The 19,129-nt window shown below is 33.4% G+C and overlaps 1 protein-coding gene across 1 annotated transcript in view; it reads right to left on the bottom strand.

The window, feature by feature from the left end:
* Positions 1-926: 926 nt before the first annotated feature.
* The window catches only part of Nos (Nitric oxide synthase), a 29,238-nt gene continuing 11,035 nt past the window's right edge, over positions 927-19,129 (bottom strand). Inside the window, exons 5-22 of the mRNA XM_089698991.1 lie at positions 18,705-18,846; positions 17,037-17,176; positions 15,047-15,221; positions 14,404-14,585; positions 12,533-12,647; positions 11,717-11,956; positions 10,754-10,858; positions 8,234-8,295; positions 8,032-8,144; positions 7,221-7,450; positions 6,425-6,673; positions 6,195-6,348; positions 5,540-5,709; positions 4,953-5,163; positions 3,020-3,107; positions 2,296-2,566; positions 2,028-2,219; positions 927-1,448 (exon numbers count right to left, since the gene is read on the bottom strand). Coding sequence (XP_089555117.1) covers positions 1,338-1,448; positions 2,028-2,219; positions 2,296-2,566; positions 3,020-3,107; positions 4,953-5,163; positions 5,540-5,709; positions 6,195-6,348; positions 6,425-6,673; positions 7,221-7,450; positions 8,032-8,144; positions 8,234-8,295; positions 10,754-10,858; positions 11,717-11,956; positions 12,533-12,647; positions 14,404-14,585; positions 15,047-15,221; positions 17,037-17,176; positions 18,705-18,846 — 2,950 coding nt within the window. The 3' untranslated portion in view covers positions 927-1,337. The remainder of the gene's footprint in view (positions 1,449-2,027; positions 2,220-2,295; positions 2,567-3,019; positions 3,108-4,952; positions 5,164-5,539; positions 5,710-6,194; positions 6,349-6,424; positions 6,674-7,220; positions 7,451-8,031; positions 8,145-8,233; positions 8,296-10,753; positions 10,859-11,716; positions 11,957-12,532; positions 12,648-14,403; positions 14,586-15,046; positions 15,222-17,036; positions 17,177-18,704; positions 18,847-19,129) is intronic.

The raw sequence follows: 19,129 nt of genomic DNA, 5'->3' as shown, positions 1-19,129 counted from the left end.
ATAAATATAAATTATTACTGAAAATAAAATTTATTTTTATTTTGTGCGTTAACACGTCAATGTGACCCTGCTTTAATTCATAGAAAATAGCAATAAAAGTAGCGTTAATAAAATAGTTTATTTGAGCAGTTTTAATTCCAAAAATAGTTAGTGAAAGGAAGAATAAAAATGTTATAACTATTTACATTAAAATACAAAATCCAGCACAACCACCTCGAAATATTCTGGATGAAGTAAATGCATTGAAAAAGCTAGTACAGCTCTAATTGACTCCATTATAAATACAATATGGAAGTAGTTAAAATGGAAACAATTTATTATCTAAAATCGATAAAGTTATGCGTAAAATTCACAAGTACTTACAAATTGCTCGAAGCACTTTTTATAGTTCAGGATCCATCGCCCATTTTTGCATTTGATTACTAATAAATATTTGAGAACCATCAAATCAAAATATTTTATCCTTGTTACCTCTGTAAGCTACCACAATCGAGTTTCGTACATGAAATTATTGGGCATCTCATCAAATTAAAGCTACTCACGGAAAATTAGCTTGATAGTAATCACTTGCAAAAATGGGCGATGGATCCTGAATATTATTGGAAAGCCACTACAATGACAATCGATTTTATCTTACGTTAACATGAAAAATGCAGAAATGAATTAAGATTTTTGAAAGCATTTCTTTATATCATGAACCAACATTATAATTGGTTTTAGTACACCAATTCATTTATAATGTATAACTCATTTGAACAGTGTTTTCTAAACTTTACTTCTATGTTCTTCCTCACATCCCGCAAGTATATTTCGTCCAATCCAAGTAATTTATTATTTAAAACATTTCAATTACGACTTTAAAACCTTCGACAATAATTTAAAAATTTAAAATAAAATCGATCAAATAGGTAAAATACTTGTATATGCAAATAAAAAGTGTCAACAATACACCTTTTTTTTAAACATACAGGTACAATGTACAACATCGGGTTATTAACATGTATTGAGTGTATGACATGTTTCAAGTTGTTAGTGCTTATCTATTGACGTGAATCTAGCTGCTTTTGAGTTTTTGAAGTGAAACTTCTTTATCGGGGTTGGAAAAAAATTTAGTGTAACATTTTTTCGTTACGCGTGACATTTTTCCGTTACGCGCCATCTTTGATTCGACGTACTTCTGTAAAGTTGCATATAGTAAATTATTTTTTGAAAAATAAGGTCATAAAGAAGTTTCACTTCTTACGTGTGTACATTAGTACACCCACATATTTATTTATTTAAACACGTATCAGGTCAGTATGGCTATGTGCTTGGTGTGGGGCTCGCTGGTGGCGGCGTCAGGGCAGCGCGGCGACGCGGTTGCGGCGCGCGGACTCGCGGGACGCGCTGTGCACCTCGGCGGTGCGCAGCGTTATACCGAATATGTCCTCGTGGTAACGGTTCTCCTCCTATGTCACCAAGATAAACCAGCTGATTCAAAATATCAACCACCGAAATAATTGTAGAGGGTTACCATGATGACTTAAGTCAGTATTATTTACAACTAGATTTCCGCCCGCGGCTTCGCCCGCGTTTTCAAAGGAAAACCCGCATAGTTCCCGTTCCCGTGGGATTTCCGGGATAAAACCAAGTGTTAATCCAAGTTACCTTCTATATGTGTGCTAAATTTCATTCAAATCCATTCAGTAGTTTTTACGTGAAAGATTAACAAACATCCATACTTACAAACTTTCGCCTTTATAATAGTAGTAGGATGTGAAAAAGTGCTGGTGCTTGGCTACTTATATAGTTTCTGTCTTTTTCCGACTCAACTCGGCTTATTACTGCTTTAAGACGTCACGATAACCTCCAAGCAAGATAGCAAACAACATCTCCATACATTTTAAACGAGGGACCAAATAAGAATGAAAACCGTAATATAAATATCTATACAAATTAAATTGCAATGTTGAACAAATTTCCAATCATAATTATAAACGAAGAAATAAAAAATTTATTCTGTAAGTTATATGACATCGAATACTAACCTTTAGTATGAACATGAAGTTTTGTGCTTGCTCATCGGTCATATTGCCGTGTTTCTTAATAATCCCCTTTAACTTTTGATGAACATCTTCCGCCATCTTACAATCACCGCATACATAGAAATGAGCTCCTGAATTTATTAGCAAATCGTGTATTTCCGCTCCCTCTTTTTCGGCTAATTCCTGAACGTACATCTAAAATACCACGAAAAATTAACCAAATTTCAACATATAACGTTTTCTAAACCATTATTTTAACAGCAAAACTTACTTTTGGAATATTCTTTTCCCTGGACAACGCAAGAAAAACTTTCGAAAGTACGCCATCTCTCAACGCTTGTTCCTTTTCTTCTCTATACAGGTCCATGGTCCTGGTCCTGCATCCGAAGAATAACCAGACAGGACCAGCGTTTGGTCGAGCTCGAGTATTGAGCAGCGCTTTTCTGTGATGCCAGAAACCACGGAACGGCGCTATTCCTGTACCCGGACCTATCAGTATTAGGGGAACTGATAGATCTTGGGGTAGGTGGAAGTTGGGAGCACTGAAAATTATTTTTTCTATGAAAATCGTGTTAAAATAGAGAAGCACTCAATAAAATAATTCATAAATTTTTTTAATAAAACATAGCGATAAGAGCATATTCAATAAGTAGAAGGATGTAAGAACGATAATCGTGTTCAAATAAACGCAGAATACTGGGAACTGAATAAAAAAGGTACTTTAAAATTAACATAAGAATTTGAATAAAACCTAGCAACAAGAGATACTCAATAAATAGGAGGATTTAATAATTCAAGATATTATTGAGCAATCAATATCTTTTGTTCTCAAACATGTATTATCATAAGTGTGCTTATGACTCAATTACATTAAGAGCGATGTAAAAAATACATGCTGTTCATCATTACTGGCCACTTTTAGTATATAGATAAAATATTCATAGTTGTTCAATATTGACTGATAATAAATAATGACCCAATGCTTATAAAATTACCTTCGTATAAAGAGATAAACCTCATCCCCCGGTTTACGATCCATGAGATAATTCGAGCAAACACCATAATGTACTGGGCCTTCACCATCTAAAACATTACATCACCCACAATATATAAATAGGTAACAATCTGAGATTTGACTCATTTCCGTGAGTGTTGAACATCAAAGCGAAAAAAAATACGTTCTATGAAATTTCCATTGGAATTCATGTGTGGGAATGCACATTACGAATTGATGAGGTTAATATAACTGAGTCTAATGTTTCTTCACTCGGTCGTTGGATCAGATAGCCCCGTTTTCGTGACCGCAAGTTCCGTAGTATTTACCTCAATAAATCAGAATTGTTGTCAAGGATGATGATTATTTATAGCGTGCGTTCTTTAGATATTGTTTGTAAATATGATGGTTAATTGTTATAATATAACTTTTTGATATTGATTTTTTCTATTATAAAAGTAGGTCACTTGTATTACAATGAATGGCGCTCTAAAATTTTACGTAGAAAATTTTTACAATGATAAAAAATTATAGCGAAAAAATATAGGAACAGCAAATATTTCAAAATAATTGTTTTTACATTTGTAAGGGCTGTTCTAGACTGTCACCTAACTTTTTAGAGAGTAATGCATCAAATATTGCGAATTATTTGCAGTTTAACAATTTTATATAATATATTCAGTAACTATAATCTGAATATTTTTCTAAATTCAGTTAAAACTTTCAAGTTCACGTAATTTACTTATCTACACCAATAATTTTCCGGTTACTTTCGGAAACAAATCAAATTTTCTCAGAAATAACGATATCTCATTAAAGAATATTCTGATTCTCAAAATTGACGGTTCTTCACTATTTTACCACAAAAACAATTTTTTGAAGTGAAACTTCTTTATCGGGGTTGGACAAAAATTTAGTGTAACATTTTTGCGTTACGCCGTACGCGTGACATTTTTGAGTTACGCCGTACGCGTGACATTTTTGCGTTACGCCATACTCGTGTCATTTTTAAGGTCATAAAGAAGTTTCACTTCTTACGTGTGTACTCTAGTACACGCATACATTTTTTTTTTCTAAGAAATTACTTGGAAAAACCTATAAAAATTTGGAAAGTCCAAAAGTGCACGACTCATACATAATGCTCATTCGTTCGACGCGACGAAACGGTAGGAAAATAATTTTAGTTTTTCGTTAATAACTATTAAACGACTCTAAATGAGATAACAATTTACGATTCCAATCTTGCCATAGCAGATCTAAAACTAGAAAAAAAAAATTGGTTAAATTAATTAATTTTTACGCTATCGTATTTCAAATGAAAAAAAACGTTGATTGACGGAATTTTTTTCCACTTCTGTAATCTTAAATCAATCTTGCAAGTGACAGAATTAATCTCCATTAAATTATCTATAAAATGGTGCAAATTGGGGAGATTACGTGGATTATTCGAGTAATTAATTAAATAGTTGCGGAACTTAGGCAAATTTTTTGTTAGTACACTGTCTAGTACTTACTGCATTATGAGATGTGCAATTTTCAATACAAATCTTTCCATATTATGAGTATGAGTCGGTGCAAAGGGCCATCAACCACAGCCACTAGTGGCCAACAACACGGTGTCCGCGACAAAATACATGAAAAAATTGGTTGTCTGTAAAGTCGGTTTACTGACGATAGTTGAACGTGACAACGTCCGATTGTGCTTCGTTCGCTCCGCGCTCTCGTTTGCACTTCAAGCCTTACATGGAACGCCTCAGAGCGAGGTAACGCCGCATGAGTCATGTTTTTTCGTGCGTGCAGCCGGCTATATCGAATTATAAGACGTTGTCACGTCAAAAAACGTGTCATGGCCACTAGTGGCCGTGGTTGGTGGCCCGTTTGCTCTGACCCTAAAACTACATAACCATACTACTACATACAACTACATAACTCACCTTGAGTCCTATAAGTAACAACAGCAACCGTAAGATGCAGTCTCTTCGGATGGGCGAGGGGAGAAGAAGAGATTGAATAGAATCTCGGCTGTAAAGGAGAGAGAAGAGCAGCAAGAAGAGATGCGCTTGGTTTAGCGGAGGGAAACTGATCTAGTACTTCAGAGAGGGTCGGGAAAAAGAAGTGCCGCCAGTCTTCGTATGCTGAGGGGTCCTGGTGGAGAAATAAATAAATAAAGCATTTGTTTGTTTATACTTCGTTGCAAAAAAGCAAACACTAGAACTATTTGAATGTTCGAACCTAGTAAATAAAATACGAGTAAATTAAGCAAATGTTTAAATACGATAGAATTTATATTCGTTAGGAACTACGATACATAATAATATGTCCATAATAAAACTTATTTCATTTCATTTCATTTCATTTCATTCATTTCATAATTATTAAGTACCTAGCAAATATTCATTGATTTACAACATCAGAAAAAAGTCATCAACACATTCTACATCGTTACCATCAAAAACAGTAGACAATTTGCCTACAGTAAAATTGTAATATTTTATGTCACCAAACCAAACCAAATAATTACCGTGGCCAACACAGTGAGTTGTTTCCTCTCACTTTCGTCACTACAAGTCTTGGCCAAGTACTGCAGCAGTATGGTGGTGGGTGGTGTGGTGATGTCCAGGAACCTCGTGAACAGATCCCGGACACTAACAGATGGTAACCTCTCGTGCGGTTCCCAGGATTTCACTGGTCCTAATTTTAATATGATAATTTAAAACCAGTTTAAGAACTAAGTGTATGAGCGGAAGATAATAATGTCAAACATATGGATAATTATCTATGTATTTTTAAAAAATCATCAAAATACGGAAATAATTTTACCGGTATGCGTAAAACGGATGTTTAATAACACTATGTTTGTAACTGTTAACAATTTTATATGAAACTGATTTTAATTTGATTACTTTCTCGTCATAAGATTAACGCTTTCACTGCTAAACCACAGAACTGATTTGAATGAAATTTAAAAATTGATGACTAGAGTCATAACATAGACTATTTTTTCAAATTGACCCCAAAAGTTGATAAAAGTTACTTTACATTACTTGATTTCATATAGCAAGAAAATAATAATTAATTGGTAAATAGACAGTGTATATTATGTTGATTTAATCATTTTGATTCCAATCAGTTTAATATAACAACTGAAATATAATGTAAAATGAACTTCAACATACCATTAGAAGTATGAGTCTCTTTCATTAGTTGCAAATTAACTGGAGTATCAAAGTCTTCAATGTCCTTTAGTCTAGCTAGCAAATTGTCTACCAATTCCTTGCGATTGCAAGCTATTATTCCAACATGATCACCAGGATCATATTTAATTTCACTCTGAAAACAAATATTACATTATAATCTATGACTAACATTATTTTTTATGAGATCTGTCAATTTTCTGTTTTATTACCTTTGGTTCCATATCAATGAAAATTGTTGATCTTTCTGCTGTAGAATCTCCTAGATCCTTATTAGCTTTCACAGTGCATGTAATTAATTGTCTATTTAATGCTGATTGAAGGCCATTTAGTAACGTTGGCGGTTTTCCAGCTGGATATGCGAATCTGACTGTTTCTTCACTCAAAGTCACAGTTCCTAACGCTCTCTTCGCTTCTTGTAATGTCTCGTCGTCATCGAGACAGAATGTCTCACAGGCCACCTTTATTAAATTAACGAGAAATTTAACTTCTTAGAATCGTTTGTTAACGAAAATTTAAGAGATGATTGATAAGCTATATCTTTGATTTATGAAACATACAAACGTAAACACGGATAAGGGTGATATAGTGACAATATCAAGATTAGGTATACAAATATTATGTTTTACAAGAATACGACGTCAGACTTTGAGATTTATCTTAATTTATTGTATCTATTTTGTTGTACCATAAATCTAACTTTCGCTCTGAAACATTCCAACCAAAAAATGAACTTTCAAATACACCTAGTTACCTGAACTTGATAAAAGACAGGTGAAACCTTTTGAATATCACTTCTAACACCAACTATAATATTTATACCCGGTATACCCGAAGTTTAAGATGTTCGGAAACCCAATAACCAGCAGAAACAATTTTATCAATACAAGGAATAAACCAAGTCTTCTTTATCTGCTGACAAAGTTCCAAAGACACCCTTAATATCGTGAACTTTCTCACATACGTATAACTTCCCAACACCATTTTCACTATCTCCGTTGTACTCACATTAAACACACTGCTAGCCCACTTCCTGAACGCCTGATCTTGCCCACACATCTCATCTCCCGTAGCTACATCATGTATCCTCTCCCCTCCCAGTTCCCCCAGTAACTTGTCCACGTATTTTCCAAAATTGCAGAAGTTCGGATAAGCGCTAGAACCGAGCGCGAATACCGCGAACCGAACGTTGCTGAGGGGACCGAAACTGTCTATGGAGGTGGCGTCTGTGGCACTGCCTGTGTATTGGAAAGTTATTATGGTATTGTTTAATTTTTGGTAAGGTCCTTTTTTAATATCGTATGGCATATTTTTCTGTGTAAAGAGTTATTTTTCAAAAATGGTATGATAATGTTATTTAATTGTAAGTTGGATCCTTCATGAGCGGACAATCGTAGCCACCCAATCAGTTTAAAAAATAATTAGCTATGTAACTGATAAGTAATATTAATCTATCTACATTTTGTAGGAATTTGAAACCTAATTATTTTCTTTGACCTGCAAACATTTGTGTATCAAGTAAAAGTCCTAAAAATGGAGTAATTTGTTTAAGTTAAGCTAAAGAGAATGCCATGACGATTATTCAAAATTGTTTTATTACATTTTGGGAAGTACGCCAATTTCGCATTTTTATTCATAAATTGAATATTAAAATACGATGACATAAAACGAGGAAAACAAATTAAACCGTCTGAGAGTTAAAAAAGTAAATATATTTCAAAAATTTACGTTTTTTCTAATTTTGAATGTCCGCCAGTTCTGAGATTTGTTGAAGTGACGTCAATATTAGGACTTTTTGTTGAAGTTATTATTAACTCACCTTTCAAAGACTCCAAGCGGCTCAATTGTTTAGGATTAGTCACCGCGTATCTTTGCAATTCGATTTGACTGTTTGCTTTTATGAACGACTTTGGAGTTAGCATTTGTGAGGCTCTGTTGAAAAATTAATATTATAAATTCATTATTTTGCAATGAATAGTTTGAAATTATTGTTAATTGTTATCTATTTGATAGAAACTTACCCAGTGCTTTCATCACCAACTTGATCTGCATACAAAAGTTCGCAAAGGTGTTCAGCAAATTCCTAAAAAAATAGTTTATAGACTGGGGTAGAAGCCTTTGAAAATAATGAAAAGATAAAAAAAATCGCAGTCGGATGAAACCCATTAGAAAAGGAGGGGAATATGATAAAAATATAAGGAAAAATAAATTACGGTCAATCCGAGTTCGGGAAGCGGGAGGGGGGAGCTTTTAAGAGAAAAAAATGGTTTCTCTCGATTTCCGACAAAACTACAAGTCCTATAGAAAAAAGTTCAATGGCAAAGTTGTAGGTAATTAAAAGTTCTACAACTTTTTTATTCACAATTTTTTCACATAACCTAAAAATTTAGGTGAAAAATTCAAAAAACCAAGTTTTTGGTCTTTTATTTCTATCTACTTCAAAATTTATTTTTTTTCTACGAAATTTGGTGGAAACTTACTTTATTATGTCCCAAATACACTGTAATTTATTTGATTGAAAATATTTATTTTTTCGCCTTATTTTGAATTAATACCAAAAAAACAACCTAATTTTCAATCGAAAAGTCACCCGTCAAAATATCAGCTTTTTTCAAAAACTGGGGGTGCCTTTTATTCATTGAAATCTCTACTTTCATATGGTGTAAAAAAAATAAACACCACCATAGTAAATTTTCTCGGGAAATGCATACAAACAGTGTGATAATGAGCTTTTACTAAATCAGGCACACTTCTTGAACTCTATATCTTCTCTTGTATCGGCTTTTCGGTAATATTTCAAAAGAAAAATAATTATATGTTCTAAGGTTAATATTTTACAGCATATTCAAAAGCAAAATGATGTCGATAAAAACATTTCAGGTAGTTCGAGAAGTGTGCCTGATTTAGTAAAAGCTAATTTTCAGACTGTTTGTATGCATTTCTTGAGAATATTTACTATGGGTGGTGTTTATTTTTTTTACACCATATAAAAGTAGAGATTTCAATGAATAAAAGGCACCCCCAGTTTTTGAAAAAAGCTGATATTTTGACGGGTGACTTTTCGATTGAAAATTAGGTTGTTTTTTTGGTATTAATTCAAAATAAGGCAAAAAAATAAATATTTTCAATTAAATAAATTACAGTGTATTTGGGACATAATAAAGTAAGTTTCCACCAAATTTCGTAGAAAAAAAATAAATTTTGAAGTAGATAGAAATAAAAGACCAAAAACTTGGTTTTTTGAATTTTTCACCTAAATTTTTAGGTTATGTGAAAAAATTGTGAATAAAAAAGTTGTAGAACTTTTAATTACCTACAACTTTGCCATTGAACTTTTTTCTATAGGACTTGTAGTTTTGTCAGAAATCGAGAGAAACCATTTTTTTCTCTTAAAAGCTCCCCCCTCCCGCTTCCCGAACTCGGATTGACCGTAATTTATTTTTCCTTATATTTTTATCATATTCCCCTCCTTTTCTAATGGGTTTCATCCGACTGCGATTTTTTTTTGTTTCAAAAATTATCTACTCTAGTCTATTATTACTGTATCGTACCCAAGACTCTATCTAAAGAAAAAAATATTCAACACCATATCCTCTTTAATATTGAAGGTCTTATAAAAAATTTAGCTAATATTTATTTTTCGGATATCAGCTAACTACGACTAACCTAAATAAATCTTGGTTCTTTTGACTGGTACTTAAACTACCCGTTCATAAATTCAGGCGTAGTTTTTGGTAAGGTTATATTGGTTTGCTTTATATTGCACCGATACAATCAATTGTGGTTAATTCGTTCTAATGTGATTCACGGATAGATAAATACTTTAGTGTGTATTTATTACAGCTATAAAACTTACCGGAGCCTGATTGAGGTTTAAATTTTTAAATAGTTTTAATCTTTGTGGTTTTCTTTTGTAAGTGTTTATCTTTGCGTTGTTTTCTATGAATTGTTTTTTTTTTTATTTGAAAGGTCATATAAATTAAATTGATTACATAATTCAATTTTTAATTGCTATAAATGTATCAAATAACCATAAAACGGCCCAGATCAAAAATTTATACAAAATGTTTAAGCTAAATAGCTCATATCATGTCAACATTATAGTTAATAATCGGAATCGGTTTTGGTGTTTAAATAATTCAGGTGTTGAGGAAAATGAACAAACGATGCATTCCACTTGTACAAAAATGTATTTATATCCCAAACATAACATCATTGTAATTCATTTATTGTTGCCGGTTCTTAAAGGTTTCAATCAACATGCAAGTGGCGTATTTTACAAAGATTCCTTTTAACTGGAATTTTATGTCGTGGTTGTATTGCAAATTTAAGATTTAAGATTCAGCCTTATAAATACTTAAGTCAAAATCAAGAAGACAACAGAGTCTAAAGGAATGAATCATTGTATTTAAATATCCATACATTTTTTTATTAAAAAGTAAGAACTTAAAAGTATCATTGAGCCGATGTATAAAAGAACATCTATAACAAAACATGTACTACTTATACCAAAAAAAAAAGAAAACATAATCAAAACTTACCACTCCATTCTCCGGCGGGTCACCGTTCCCGAAAGTAGACGTTACCACCAACAATAGAGCTTCGTGTTCAATACACGTGATGTCATAGTCCGACATACAGTGTACCTGTGAAAGAAATATTATTTGTTTTTGGAAAAATTTTGGTAGTAAATTAATAGATAAATTCAACAAAAGAAAATAACGTGAGTTATATGAATTATTTATTTTTATTTCTGTAGTATGTTATAATTTCGGCTACTGCTCCGACTTGTTCCTTCCAATCACGAACCTCCTACCTCTACCACAGATAATAATAAACTATACTAGAACCTTAACCATCACAACACATCTCGCAATAGAAAATCTTCCACACTTTCAAACCAGAATATTCCATATTATCATAATATTCAACACCAGAACATTCCATACCTGAACACTGAACGGAAGCCCGAATATAACGCCCAGTGCAGTATTGTGTTCTTAATCCTCTTAGATAGTGCTCGTCCAAACAGTTTGGACATGACCTTAACCGTTTTAACACAAGCAAACAGTAGTGTGTACCTTTTACCAACATATCTACCAATCATTCTAGAATATTCCATACCTGAGCATTAAAAGCATGTCCAAATATAACGCCCAGCTCCTTAGAGTATTGTTCCGATTGGCCCGTCTCAGTAGCAAAGAGTACTGTGGCCTTAATCCTCTTAGAAAGTGCTCTTCCAAACAGTTTTGATGTGAACTTAACTAAATAATACCTTCTATCAAAAATCTACCAATTCTAGAACATTCCATACCTGAGCATTAAAAGCATGTCCAAATATAACGCCCAGCTCCTTAGCGTACTGTTCCGACTTGCCCGTCTCAGTAGCAAACAGTACTGTGGCCTTAATCCTCTTAGAAAGTGCTCTTCCAAACAGTTTTGATGTGAACTTAACTAAATAATACCTTCTATCAAAAATCTACCAATTCTAGAACATTCCATACCTGAGCATTAAAAGCATGTCCAAATATAACGCCCAGCTCCTTAGCGTACTGTTCCGACTTGCCCGTCTCAGTAGCAAACAGTACTGTGGCCTTAATCCTCTTAGAAAGTGCTCTTCCAAATAGTTTTGATGTGAACTTGACTGCTCTAGCTATTTGCTTGAAGTGGAACTTTCTATTGATTGGCCGTTTGCCTGTTATCGGCTTTGATTTCTGCCATTGATGTGTTTTCCATGCTGGTTCCTGGAATATTTTTCGTGTTATTTGGGGAAATAGCGGGATTATGGGAAGTTTTAGAAATAGTTCAATTAATGATAATATGAAGAAAACGTTACATTGCTATTTCCTGAATATGTGGTTAGTAAGAGAATGTCAAATCGAAAGCAGAAGGGTTTAAATTAACAGAAACGTACAATAATTTAGCTATTTCCCTGAATTTGGATAGTTCGATAATGTCAAATTGGATAATCACAACAATATCATCGAGGTACTATTATTAACAATAGGATGCCATTTTGACGTTGCGGTTGGAAGAGTAACTAAATTTAAGCAAGGGTTAGTGTTATAAGCTCATAATGGCAAAGTTAGTTAAATCCAAAACAGCAGCGCATTGTTAGAATAAATCCACTCAAACTACCGATGTAGCTTATTTAAGCTAATAAGCATTATCGTAACTTTATGGTGAAGTTAGTAAACATTCTGAATGAAGGGAAAATCTGAAGCAATTCCTTCCGAGGAAGTTTAGAAAAATCTGTGTAAAGGGAAAAGTCAAGTTTAAGGTTCAAAATGAAATAGCATGCATTTTAAAGACCAAATAACCTGATATTCATATGCAGGGCGCAGATAGTACAGCGCCATCTCTTGATGGAATACTGGAGTGATGGATGAGGACATCGGCGGCACGATCCATATCCAGTCCGCGGGGCAGCCCGAACTGTTACCAATATTTTGTATTTAATATTTAGGGAAGGATGTAAAGTAATTTTGTACATTAGTTTATTTTTATTGGAAGTTTAACAACGAATAAAATGAGTTGGTGTGATGAGGTGGTTTTATTTCATGTTCACAAATGCAATATGACTAAGTAACTATCAAAAGTGATGAAAAATTAGTATGCCAATGATAGACTTACTACTATCCACACTAAAAAAGTATATCACATTTATAGTACTGCAAGTGTCCTTACACTGCAATATAAGTGTTTTTTTTCAAAACTTTAGGATTAACTTTAGTGAGCCGTCTTTGATATTATTAAATAATGTATTTGAAACAGTACAAGAAGACTTGTTTAATTTGTAATGGGGTCAATATTGAATAGCGCTGTACTACAAAAATCTTTATCTAAAAACAACACCAAAATCTACCCAACAGTTCGCATACTTTGAAGTTTTATAGCCATGTTTTCGTTGTCGTATTTATTTACATACAAGACTCCCAAATTTGGTAAACTGGCAGACAGTTCACACGTTACGTGTTTATATACTTAAGAACTGTTTACAGCGCGTCTGCAAGGATTCAGTGTTGATAGTTTAATTATTCCGCGGTGTTTGTGTTTATGATTAGATCACTTGTTATTAATACGCAAAAATCAACCTTATGTTATATACTGATCAGTGTGGAGTGATTTTATAAATTTATTTTTAAAGATGAACAATTTCTCATGCTTTTAAAGATACCTGTTTTAACAATTCTAACATCCAACCTCTAACATTTAAGAATTATGTAAGTAGGTATATACCTAATGTAAAAGTATTCGTTTGAAGTCAAAAGTTCTTAGCACATAAATACAAAAATACGATTATTATGTAAAAAATAAGAGAAACAATAATGGGAAGGGTTTTTTCACAAAATTCCCCTTTCATAAGTATAAAAAGTCACATCAGATATCACACCTAAAAGCAAAAATAAACCACGATTAAACATTATACACCCATTGTGATAATTTGAACGCTATCTCTTTGAAGTGAGTAACAAGCAGCTAAAGCCTTTGGCACTTCTTTTCTATAGCATTCCGTAAAACTGTGTTCGGACTTTTATAACTTTTTGTACAAGGTATTGTTTCTCGTAAAGGCTAAGTGTAATTCGTGTGATTTATAACACGGGCCTTTTTAATTTGGTTGTGAATAAAATTGTAGGCTTTCATACAATCGGGTTTAACGGAATATTCATTAAATTGAAAGTAATCGCAAAGCTTTATAGTGTCACGTTTTACATAAAATATAGGGAAGTGCATACAGAGGCATTTCTGTTTGTTCCGGTGATCGATCTGAATATTTAATTGCTAAATTTAGAGCAAACATTATGAATATGCATGATGCTTTTAAGTTTCATGCGGATGCTTTATCATAGTGAATCTGTTACTTTTCAATACTTTGATTTACTAAAGATTTTCAATACGCATTCGTACTTAAAAATGTATAAAAGACGCAGTAAATATTTATTGAAATACTTAAATAAAATGTAACTTCAGTTAACACGAATGTACTTAGGGTACTTTGAAAAAAGTTCTAGTCTTGTTTTACTTTTTTTTTAAACAACGCTAAAATACCTTCCGTATCCTGTTCACATTGATCAGGTTCTTATTGTAGCTATAAAACTTTTTTTTCTTACTACTCCCAAAACTCTTAGCAAACTATTTTCAATACGATTTTTCAAACAATACGATTTTTCCTACTACCCCCAAAACTTACCGCAATCTATTCTCATTGTCCAGGTGCTTTATAAAGCTCTCGGATGCCGTGTGATGGTCCACGATGGTCGCATTGTGCTGCTGGAAGCTGTGCAGCACAGCTACGTTTACTTCTACAAGGGTTTTGTCCTTCCAGAGGTTCACTGGTGTTCGCGTGTCGAGGCCCATTTTTTCTGCTACTTTCTGTTTATGAGAGAGAGTTTTTTAAGCTATTGCATAGCTTCTATCGCGGGACTTGAGCGAGGGGACCGAATCCAGAAATTGCGTAACGAAAAACCTCACGCTCCCCACGGGGACGGGCGCGGAGGTGTGACTTGAAGGATAGCATGCAATAGCTTTACCGCGGCAGTCCCCGTGTGCCACACGTCTTTTTTATTTTAGAATATTTTTCAATGCAAAAAGCTTACTTCGTAAAAACCTTTAAACCTGAATTTGATATTTATGAGATTTGGTTTGTAAAATTATCAAACTAATTTTCAATGCTTGTAAAATTAAAACCACAATATCGCTAAACAATTTACTACAACAATTAATCATCTCAAAAATAAGGTATCAATGTTTTACTAGTAACCAAAACTTTACTTCTAATTATACGATTTTTAAATACTATCATTAATTTTTTTAACACTTTACACAATACGTACCTCCAGCATATTCAACCGATTGGTATCACAGAAGTTCCTGCACCCAATCTCAGTGCTCATGTACCAGCCGTTAAACGCATTAGCTGTGAACTCAATACCGCCGCAGTCAAACCGCATGCTAGATACCGCTGGTAGTGCGTACCAACGCAGTTGTAGTTCTTCGAACCATTCGTATCTGTACCGATATAATCTGACTTATACTTCAAGTTTAATACGTTAAATTGAAAATGTTAAGAACCTTCTAGCAACTCTAGGACATGGATGTTGTAAGCTGTTATAAATGGTATTATTACACAACACTAAATTCGTACTGCCGCAGACAAAGCGCATGGTAGTGCGTACCAACGCAATTTCAGCTATTGATACCATTCGTATCGTACCGAAATTTTCTACATTCTACACTAATATTTTATGGAAAAAAGATTTGATATTTGTAATTACTGAAGTCATAAACTATTAAACCCTTGATAAAAGCTCGTTCATCAATTATTTTCTTCAGGTTAATAAAAATGAAGAAAAATAATTGAAACACTTAAAATACCAATAATAAACCGAGGAAAACGGATTCAACCTCACAGTCATTGATCACATCAACTTCAGTTTTAATTATACCTACCCATACGTAAAGAATAATAATTCATTCATTTATGCAGGTCATAAATGTACTTAATAAAAACAAACATAAATTTTACAATGAACAAATGGATATTACATAGTTTTTATTACGACATGGTATGTGATTAAGATGTTATTTTAAATGATATTTATAACTATTGAATGCATTGATACGCCCACGTGTTGATCGTTCGGTTTTTGAAGTGAAAACTTCTTTAGCGGCGTTGGGTATAAAATCTTAAACTCACGTCAGGACACGTGGCCTGATCGAAAAAGCGTAAGACCATGCGTAAGACGGATACCATTCCAAAATATCAAACATGCTGAACGTTAATAATCAAGTTTTCACTTTTGCCGGCACTCCCGGAGTGCAACCCGTCTTTCTTTTTTAAGCTTTTAACATTAAGGGAGGTTTTTTTTATAATTCATAGTTAATTGACAAATTATTCAGCGCATTGTGAATTCACAACACTTTAAAAAAAATTGAAAACTGCGGATAAATATTTTTAACAAGGAATTTTCAGTGTAAAAACAATCTTACAGAAAATCGTCATACAATGATCGCATACGCAAATCACGTATTTATCTCTCGAATTATCGCAAAATTTTCATACAAAGTGTCTAATAGTTTGATGGCCATTGTACCTTTGTACACAACCGATTAAATCAATCAAAAGTTATGAGTCCATTCGCGAGACGCCAGTTAACATTATCAATAGCGTAACATTATTGAATGGGCCTGATTTATGGGCAATAAACACAGATTGGAGATCACTGGAGCAAAGTTTTACGATAAGCAATCTGCACGGTGTTTGCCAACCTTTCGTGTGATACAATAATGCATTCAACGAGTGTTTATGTCCGCATAAAGTTGATGGGGAATGCGAAGCGTTAGTGGCCGGCCTGCGTTTATTGGGATCGATCATCCCAGAATTGATATTTTTGGTAGTGTGTTGGTATAATTGAAATTCATTTATTTTTGTGTTAAAAGATAATAAAATGATACCGTTTAATCTCTTGAAACTACCTTCAATGAAAATATGAATAATAAAACAAACGAAGTGAATGTATGCGAATTTATTGAATATTTATTCTTGGTATGCAAACGACTCTCGATGGACTGTTTACTCGAGGATACATACCTTTTACTGGCTGTTATGGGTCAGGTTAAATATGTTTAAATATTAAATCACCATTAAGACCTATTTGTATAAATTTCTATGATAATAATGAAAATTAAATGAGGTTAATTCTCTTACCATTCTACTAATTGATTTGTAAACTCAGTCATGCAAAAACGACTAGACCAAATTATGCTTATAAGAAAAACAGCTAATAATAATAATTATAATTTAATCATTAAAAAAATACTTACGTTGGATGCGTCATATGTATCTCCATGACAAGTTCGCGAGGAATTTCGAAATAGTCCGGGTCCTTGCCGTTCGCTGACAGCACGAGGGGCAGGATGTCCCACGCAGTTTTAGGTGGTTTCCAGCCGAGTTTCAAACATAACTAGGAAATTAATAGATAGTTTCAGGAATATTATAAACTAGATTTCCGCCCGCGGCTTCGCCCGCGTTTTCAAAGGAAAACCCGCATAGTTCCCGTTCCCGTGGGATTTCCGGGATAAAACCTATCCTATGTGTTAATCCAAGTTACCCTCTATATGTGTGCTAAATTTCATTGTAATCGGTTCAGTAGTTTTTACGTGACAGAGTAACAAACATCCATACATCCATACATCCATACATCCATACATCCATACAAACTTTCGCCTTTATAATAGTATTAAGATTAAGATAAGATATTAAGAAAGAATTAAGATTAAGATAAGATTAAGACTTGTATGGGAAAAGTCTCTTAATAATAAGAATTTTCCTTCTTTTCTCGAGTAATGACTGTCATAATCTACACTAATATTATAAAGAGGAAAACTTTGTTTGTTTCAATCATAAACTACTGGACCGATTTTAAAAATTCTTTCACCATTCGAAAGTTACATTATCCACGAGTAATATAGGCTATATATCATCATGCTAAGACCAACAGGAGCGGAGTAATGCGGGTGAAACCGCGCGGCACAGCTAGTGTAAAATAAAATTATCGATTTTCTCCTTTTCAATCTAGCTAGTTAAATCTTTTCTACTTTGTGTAATTTAATTAATTGAACTAGTTTTAAAGGAAATCCGTTCGGATAATAATTGAAGAAAGTCTTATAATTACGTTACAATTGCATTGAACTAATTAATTTAAATTGAAAATTACGTTACTCTTTTTTAAAAGGAAAGCTTCATATATAAAAAGATATTGAATATAAAAGAAGTAAAACCAATTAGATAATTGGTTTTACTTCTTTACTCTACTAATCTTTTAAAAGATTAACTTTAATTACAGAAATCAGGTGGTGTTAGTCTCAGTAACGTCGATAAAGATTGATTTAGGATTTTCGTGCAAAGCTTTTTAAAATATTAAAAACGCTTGAAATATCGTTCTAATTTTAATTACAATATTAATCGAAGAAAATAAGAGATTGTGAATAAAAAAGACATGAAAAAAATGTATGGTTTCACGCCTGTGAATACGTTTACAGTGGGTTGGACTGTTCGTGTTTTCTATTCGTAAATGTAGGAACTTGATTTCTACTACTGTTATTGTGTACAAGATATTAGGAACCAATAAAATTAAATTAAAAAAAAGCATTTGAATACGCATTGACGCACTACGCTGCGTGGTGCGGGGCAGTGTGATAGACGCAAGATACAATCTCATAGAAGTATCTTCTCTTTCTACGAAAAATACACCACATGCCATCTATTGAGACCATTTTAATATTTTTAATTAATCTATACTAATATTATAAAGCTGATGCGTTTGTTTGTTTGTTTGAACGCGCTAATCTCAGGATCTACTGGTCCGATTCCATTTATCGAGGAAGGCATTTATAGCCTATAATAAATCATCTCGCTAAGACCAACCATCAGGAGCGGAGCACTGCGGGTAAAACCGCGGAGCACAGCTAGTTGTTTATAATGCTACCTACCTCTGTAAATTCACAATGCATAGGGTCTCCCAGCACCGTGCCGTCTGGCTGCCGGTAGCCCGCGTAGCTGATCAGCTGGCTGTTCCATATCCTGTAGTCGTGCTTGCCGTCCGTGCGTTGCGGGAATACTGTTATTGCTGATCTGTTGTAGAAAATTTAAAATAAAATATATATATATTTTTAAGATCCACTTAATTTTTTTTAAGTCCAATTACTCCTATAAATATGGGAAGTATTTATAGGAGGGCTGTGTATTCAAAGTACCTATGCACTATGCATATTTCTGAAGTATGGTCTGTAATGTAATTATGGGTTGCAGAGCTATCTTGAGATAGGAGACGTTATAATAGGTAATCGATAGATTTTTTTTTGCTAAATAAAAAGAATTAGAAGATAAATATAGAGAAATTTTAAGTTTAAATAAG

The sequence above is a fragment of the Colias philodice genome, chromosome 9 (genome assembly GCF_061535455.1).
Source record: "Colias philodice isolate Cphi_HAF_F1 chromosome 9, ilColPhil1 Martin Lab GWU primary, whole genome shotgun sequence".
In the NCBI taxonomy this organism is placed as follows: Eukaryota; Metazoa; Arthropoda; class Insecta; order Lepidoptera; family Pieridae; genus Colias; species Colias philodice.
Note: the sequence above shows the minus strand (reverse complement) of the source record. Positions and strands in the feature narration are given on the sequence as shown.